The sequence below is a fragment of the Macaca mulatta genome, chromosome 10, assembly GCF_049350105.2.
Source record: "Macaca mulatta isolate MMU2019108-1 chromosome 10, T2T-MMU8v2.0, whole genome shotgun sequence".
Taxonomy (NCBI): domain Eukaryota; kingdom Metazoa; phylum Chordata; class Mammalia; order Primates; family Cercopithecidae; genus Macaca; species Macaca mulatta.
Genome location: NC_133415.1, coordinates 60263416 through 60270514, shown reverse-complemented (window position 1 = coordinate 60270514; position 7099 = coordinate 60263416). Strand labels below are relative to the sequence as shown.

General features: G+C 52.5%; 1 protein-coding gene across 1 annotated transcript; it reads left to right on the top strand.

Annotated features, from left to right (window-relative positions):
* Positions 1-1165: 1165 nt before the first annotated feature.
* LOC713135 (putative cystatin-9-like protein CST9LP1) lies at positions 1166-6499 on the top strand. The gene is made up of 3 exons (XM_028828109.2): positions 1166-1489; positions 3082-3195; positions 4142-6499. The coding sequence occupies exons 1-3, from the start codon at positions 1250-1252 to the stop codon at positions 4229-4231; spliced, it is 444 nt and encodes a 147-aa protein (XP_028683942.2). The 5' UTR covers positions 1166-1249; the 3' UTR covers positions 4232-6499.
* Positions 6500-7099: the final 600 nt, after the last annotated feature.

Below are 7099 nucleotides of genomic sequence, written 5' to 3'. Positions count from 1 at the left end.
GTCTCGGGTCTCCAAGTCTAGGACCACCCCTCCACCCCTACCCCCAACCCCCTGCTTCTCTGGTACAACCTAGGTGAATTCATTAAGTTCTGCCAGCTGCTGGAAGGGACAACAAGGATCTCAGGGGGTGGAAGCATGAAATGGCATTTGTCACTCATGACTCAGGGCTGAGAGGGTCAGCCAGAGGGTGAGGACTGTGCTGCAGGCAACTCTGCTGAGACCCACTCCTGTGAGTACCATCCATAGACTCCGAGTCCCACCTGGATGCTCCCTCCATCCTGCAGGCCTGGGAAGGAAGGGTATGCACCAGCTCATGGGAGTATCCTCGGCTTGGGCACATCGTCCTTCACGGCCGCCACATCCAAGGTCAGAGCTCAGCACAAGTCACATCTATGTCTAGCTATGCTCAGGAGAAAGTGACCAGGTTCTGAATGCATGGCATTGTTTCTGTCCCCAGCCCCCTCCTCTATCACTGACTTCCAGCAGTGTCGGGTTCCTAGGACCATCCCCCAACTTTGCCAAACTTGTATCTCTAGTGGCTGAATCCAGCTGCAAGCACTTGTACTAATCTTTCCCAAGTTCTTTGTCGGGAGGTTGCTCTGCCAGTGCAGCAGGTCCTAAGCTTTAAAGCAGCCATGAAGGATGCCCAAGAGCAGTCTTCACCGTCAGCCCCAGAGCCCTAGAGCATCAGGTTGCTGATACTCAGCCGGGTGCTGTGGAGCCTTCCTATGAGTCCCCGTGCAGCCATGCCTTCTGTTCACTCACAACGTTTTTGCTCCCGGCAGCTCCTCCTTTTAGTCCTTGACGCTTCTGGTTTTGTTTCCCCAACCCACTGGCATGTCCAGGGATCACCTTCCACTCAAACCCCTTGCCCTTCTGTTCTTATTTTAGGATCTGACCCTGGGACACCCAAGGAAGTGGGTGCTCTCCTCTAGCCCACTGAGGCACTAGGGAGCAGTGGTAGCTGGACCTCATGCCCTGCTCTTGCCCCCTGGGGTCCCTGATCTTTCTAACCCACTCCCGTGGTTGCTGTTACTTCTCCCTGGACAAGAGATGATTGAAACAGCTTCGTCTGGAGGAGGTGAAGCCGCATTGGGGAGGGACAGATTGTAATGCCAGAGATGAGGCCTGGAGGGAGGAGTTTCCACCTGAGCTCAAGAGTTTAAGGGACAGAATTGTGTGCAGTAGGTTCCTGCGGGAGTCCAGGCTGGAAAGGCTGGAGGCAGCGGTGCTTGCTGGGCCCTGCGCCATGTCGAGTCTCCCGCAGAGCAGGGCTCTGTCCTGGGTGCCACTGCTGCTTCTCTTCAGCTTCCAGTTCCTGGTTACCTATGCTTGGCGTTTCCAAGAGGAAGAGGAGTGGAATGACCAAAAACAAATTGCTGTGTATCTCCCTCCCACCCTGGAGTTTGCCGTGTACACATACAACCAGCAGAGCAAGGACTGGTATGCCTACAAGCTGGTGCGTGTCCTGGATTCCTGGAAGGAGCAGGTTGGTGACCACGTCGTCTTCTTCCCTAGTGTCCAGCACAGGCTGCTGAGTGATGAGCAGGGGTGGGAGTGTGTGGGGCAGGGCTTAACCAGGACTCTTGGTTCACCATTTGTAGTCTAAACTTGTGTAAAATACAACCTCAGAAATTTGCTTTTTGTCTTTATGAAAGATATACATCATAATTTTTTGAGTCTAGATCTACTCAATACTAGATATATTATTCATCCTCCATGATTTTTATGGCATCAGTTAACTAAAGAATGACCTCAAAATAAGGAAAACTGAGCAAATGATGCATCAGGTGAGGAAATGGGTCACACACAAAAATGTCCATAGACAGAAACTGAGAAACATTTCAAAGAAATTTAAAAAGAGATAGTTAGGAAAAGAGATAATCAGAGTAAAAGAAAGGGAAGACAGAGACAGAGACAGATAGGCAGAAAGAAACAGAAAGAGAGACAGAGAGACAAAGAGAGCTGATAATTCAGAAGTAAAAAAGAAGCACCATCAGCTCCGGGAGGCCGCGGTGAGGTCAATTCTCTGATTTCCACCTGCTCTGGGCTCCTTGCTACATCCACACTTAATGAGTTGAATATTGTGTTACACTCTTCCTCAGTCCATGGTCCTGAATCCTAAAATGTTCTCCTTTTAATGGAATCACTAAATGATTCAGGAATGTGTAGTTCATCTGGGCTGCAGGCATGAACAAATAAAATGCCCTCCTAGTGGAGAACTTCCGGTTTAGAGGGAGAAGGAGCATTGCTCTTCCTTTGTCAGCACCAAGAGCCTGCAAGAAGGGCAGGGGGACTCCAGTGCCGCACACAGCTTAAGCTCTGGGAAGACTCTGTGCAAGGCCCTGGCTGGTTCCCTGCCCCCGGCCCTCTGGTGTGGAGCCTTCCACGTGGCTGCCTGGATGTGGCAATCCCAGAGTCAGTTGAGTGGCTGAGAGGAATGCATGGACAGGGAGGGAGTCTATGTCGTGGAATGAAATGGAGTGGGAAGGAGAGCAAGGAGAACTTCAGAGTGCACTTTGCAATAGGGCAGATGGTGTTTCTGAAAGCCATTGTCCCCAGGGTGTGTGCCTGTGTGTAGTGGGAGCGCTGGGCGGCATTCTTGCATTCCTCTTGCTGGAGGTCAGGGGGTAGGTTGGACAACACACTCTAGATGAGGCTCCCTCTGCCGCAGGGCTGAGGTTACCTTGAAAACTCATGGAGAGCTAACACCTTCCCGAGCGTGCAGCACGTGTCCTCTGAAAATGCAGCTGCAGGCTGACATGCCTGCTGGGAGTGAAGCCGGGTCTCATCATGGGAGACAAGGAGGTGAAGCTGGACATAGAGGATGCATTAATAGGGTTTGACAGCCTGTGTCTGTCCCAGGACCCACCACACATATTGGCTGTTTGCTCTTAACTCCTCAGTCTAGAGAAGGTCTCCGGGGTTTTACCTCCAGTGAGCTGATGCCAGGCCCATGTGCGAGCTCCCTAATAGAGGGGAGTGTCGCAGCCTCTTCCTACAAGGTCACATCTTCACAAGGAGTTACCTATGAGCAACTCAAAGAGTCTGTCCACTTTAATCTTTTTTTTTATTCAACAGGGTTACGATAAGATGACATTCTCCATGAATCTGCAACTGGGCCGAACCATGTGTGGGAAGTTTGAAGACGACATTGACAACTGCCCTTTTCAAGAGAGCCCAGAGCTGAACAATGTAAGATAAGATACCAGCTTCCCTCCTGGACACAGCTGTGGATGCCACATGGGGTGTGGTGTGGGCACGGGCGCAACTGACAAAGAGACATAGAGGAGTGAGCCCGCAGCAGCCTCTACCAGGTTGCCCTGCTTGTGCCTTAGTGGGGAGCATAGAGGGGCAGGCAGCCAGGGGTCCACTTGTAGGCTCCTGGCCAATCTGAGTTTCCTGACTCTGCCATGTCACGCCACTGCAGCTGCCTGCACCCAGGGCACATGGCTTTCAGACTGCTCTTGCCCCCTGGGTCCTAGTGTCCTAGCCCTGAGTAGAGGCTGTCCCCTCTCCGGTCTTCTTCCCCAGCCTTCCTCTGCTTTTTGAAGAAAGAGCCTGGTGGGGATCCAACGTCACCTCTCTCTGAGTGTGCGGTTCTCAGGGCCCCCCTCCCCTGACCCAGAGTCTGAGGCAGGCGGAGGCTGAGGAGGGGCCCTACTGCCCTCTTTCCCTGGTCCTGTCCTGGCTCCTGCTGAGCTGCAGTGCCTGCCCTGGGGACAAGGACATAATGAACCCTGACACTGTGCACGACACATCTAGCATTACTCCATCCCCTTATCAGAGGATTAGGTAATAGGTTAAGTAATTGTTTAAATCTGAGAGCAGCTCCCTCTGGAATGGAGGGTGCCATGCTGTTCTTGGAGGGTGAAAGACACTGGACAGCCTGGGTTTCCCTGGAGGCTGCTGGCTGGGGAGGAGGGTGCTAATATAGGTGTTCCTTGGTCAGGAGGGAGCCACAGATCACCCTGGAAGTCTGGAACAGCCCAGAACTCAGGCTGGAGGGCCATACTTGGGGGCCAGAGCCCAGCCCTGGGAATGGGCAAGATTGAGATGGAACCTGTGTTGATAGCAGAAGCCACAAGCTTCTGCATCCCAAGCCCCCACCCACTGTCCCTTCCTGTGCTTGCTCCCTCAGACCCGCACCTGCTTCTTCACCATCGGAATAGAGCCCTGGAGGACACGGTTTGACCTCTGGAACAAGACATGCTCAGGCGGGCATTCCTGAGTGGGTCCTAGTCAAGGGCCTGGCCACATGCTGTCCTCTCCTTTCCAGCATATCGGCAGTTCCTCAGCATGGCCCTTCAGTGCCTGAGCAGCTCTGTGCTTGTGCGTTCTTACTTTCCATGTGTTAGGAGTTCATGCTGAGGTATTTTAGAAATTCTTCATTGTCTAAGTTCATCATGTGGTATACATCTTAACAATTGGCATTTTAAGAAGCTTTGTGTGCCGTGATTCTGGAGGGAGGGGCCTGGGCAGTTGATGGAGTTATTCTCAGCAGGGCAGCCTCCTGGGCTCTCAGGGGTAAGTTTTTCTTCCCTGTTGGGCCTCCTGAGCCGCTTCCAGAGGCACAGCTAAGGTGCATCTGAGCTGCCGTCTCAGGGCCCTTTGCAGGCTGCAGAGGTGCAGTGAGGGTGGCCTCCCGGGGCACCGGATGTGCACATGGAGCAGGACAGGGACTCAGGATCCCACACAGCACATGTGACATCAGCACTAATGCTCAGGGTCCATGTATACCTAGTGTGTTAGCTGAGAATAGCCAGCAGCTATGGACACCCTGTCCACATCTCCCAGACCAGGCTTCAGCATGTATTTTCTGCAAAGATTTAAGGAGTAACTATTTTGATCTTTGTAGGCTTATAGTCATTTTCTCAGCCACCCAGCTCTGCCTTTGTACGTTGAAAGCAGCCATAGGCAATGCAAAAACAATTAAGAGCAGTCCTGTCCCAACAAGACTTTGTTTACAGATGGAGACAAGCAGACTGGGCTGCTTTTGGTCCTCGGGCCATGGCTGCCAACTCCTAAGGTCAAGTCTGAGAGTCACACTCCATCTTCAGGAGGGAAGCAGGTGAATGTCCCAGTCTCCCAGCCTCCAGGCCCCCGATTCAGAGGTGTGTGCCACATGGTTCTCAGAGCTCCCCAGCAGGATGAACGCCTCCGGCCCCAGAGTAACCCATTGAGAACAAACACCTTGTGTTTCCCCTTCTCCATCTCCCTTTCTCACTTGTGCCTCCTGGGATCAGCTCCAGATAAACCACCTGCACCCACCAGTCTGCGTTTCAGGGTCCGCCTGGGGAGACCCAACACAAGACCTGTGGTGCATTTGGACCATCATCTTGGCACGTGGCCTCCATAGAGATGCTGGCAGGGTGGCCCCTAGACTGTGGGTGTTCAGGCAAAGCAGAGGGGAGAGCCAGGCTCGGAGACCGCCCTGCGGTCTGTCAGCACTGAGGTGGGCACAGCTGCTGCACTTTGTCCCATTTGGTGGGTGGGTCTCTAGAACCCACACAGCCCTGCCCTGCCTTGCTCCAGACTTGAACAGATTTTCCTTTGAGACCCTCCCACCACCTCTCCTGTCTGCTCCCACCCTTGGTCCTTCTCCTGACCCTGACTCCATCAGCAGAAGGAAGCTCAGAAGAGGCGCTTTATCCACCGTGATTCCAACAAGTGTCCTCCAAACAATCCACCCCACTCATTCCATTTAAGAACCAATTCTGAGGCAGCTCCCAGGACAGGGTCTCATGGGGAGTGAGCCCCCTGAGGTGAGGGGGGGGTCCTGCCTCAGGACCCTCTGGGAGCACAGCCGTCCCTCATGGAGCAAGGGGAGAGGAGCCCACTCCAAGGCACTGGCCCCTGGGAGGATGCACTAATTCCTGCCTGACTCAGACTACACATATGGGTCTTTAACAGTTTTCTGCATCCCCAAGAAATGGACATCCACAATTTCTGGGACATATGTTGATTTTTATTGGTTTTCCAGACTCTATATCATGCACGACATGACTCGGGTGCACAGGCCTAATTATAGGACAGGTCTCACATTGCGGGCCCTGTTCCTTTGGAAAGAACTCTCCTAGTTTGCCTTGCCTGTCTGCACTTGCTCCTGGAGATAGCTATACTTCTCTTCCTTCAGGAATCTGTGCAGTGAAGAATCAGGAAATTGGGTTCATAGATGTTGAGTGTAGCCATGAGGTGGGCCCCTGAGCAAATTTTGTGCCAGAGGCTGAGACCAGAGACATGCTGGGAACATCTGGTCAGTAGCATCCCTGGACCCCAACCCCAGGAAGGAAAAGGGGCACAGATTGTAGTTTAGTGTCACTAGCTTCCTCCATCCCCAGAAATGTGAATTCTCATTTAACCCTGCACCCCTCAGCTCCTAATCTCTCATCTGCTGTCCCTGAGTCATTATATAAAGATGGCAACCTCTGCTTGGCTGTCCTCAAATGGTTACAGCTGAAATCACAAGCGGCAGTAGAATAAAACACTAAGTATAAATTAGTTCCAAAATGTGCTGCATATACACTACTTTATTCTACATTGTGGCCACTTTCCCATCTGCTGGGGGACATCTGGACACTTTTCATTTTTCCCAGGGGGTCAGGGCTGGGACACAGCCCTGGGGAGATTGACCATAATAATGAACACAAAGTGACAAGGAAAATGTGAGGAGGTTTTTGCAGACTCCCCAAAACTCTCTCCTTGAGACAGAGGAAGGGAAGATGGGGTGGAGCCTGGGGAGGGCAGGGAACTGCCAGGATACATACACAAGGAAACATCCCAGCTGTCAGTCCTGGCCCTGTATGTAGTCTCAGGACAACTCCCACTCACTCCAAATCTCCACTTCAGGTCCCAAGACCCAGAGTCCCTCATGTCCATATACCTCCTGTGAGTTGGAGTTCTGGTTCTTCCCTGGCCCCTGCTGAGCCCAGGAAAGGAACTGTCCTCTTCTGTTTGTGCTGCTATTACAGAATAACACAGACTGGGTAATTTACAGGAAACAGACACTTATTTTTCACAGCTCTAGAGGCTGGGAAGCCCAGGACCAAGGTGCCAGCATCTTGTGAGGGCCTCCCTGCTGTGTCCTCATGTGGCAGAA

Excerpts from the sequence above, each read along its gene's own strand:
- LOC713135 (XM_028828109.2), top strand. The coding sequence starts at position 1,250 with ATGTCGAGTCTCCCGCAGAGCAGGGCTCTGTCCTGGGTGCCACTGCTG. Across the intron at positions 1,490-3,081 it reads TGGATTCCTGGAAGGAGCAG|GGTTACGATAAGATGACATT; the intron begins GTTGGTGACCAC and ends TTTATTCAACAG. Across the intron at positions 3,196-4,141 it reads AGAGCCCAGAGCTGAACAAT|ACCCGCACCTGCTTCTTCAC; the intron begins GTAAGATAAGAT and ends TTGCTCCCTCAG.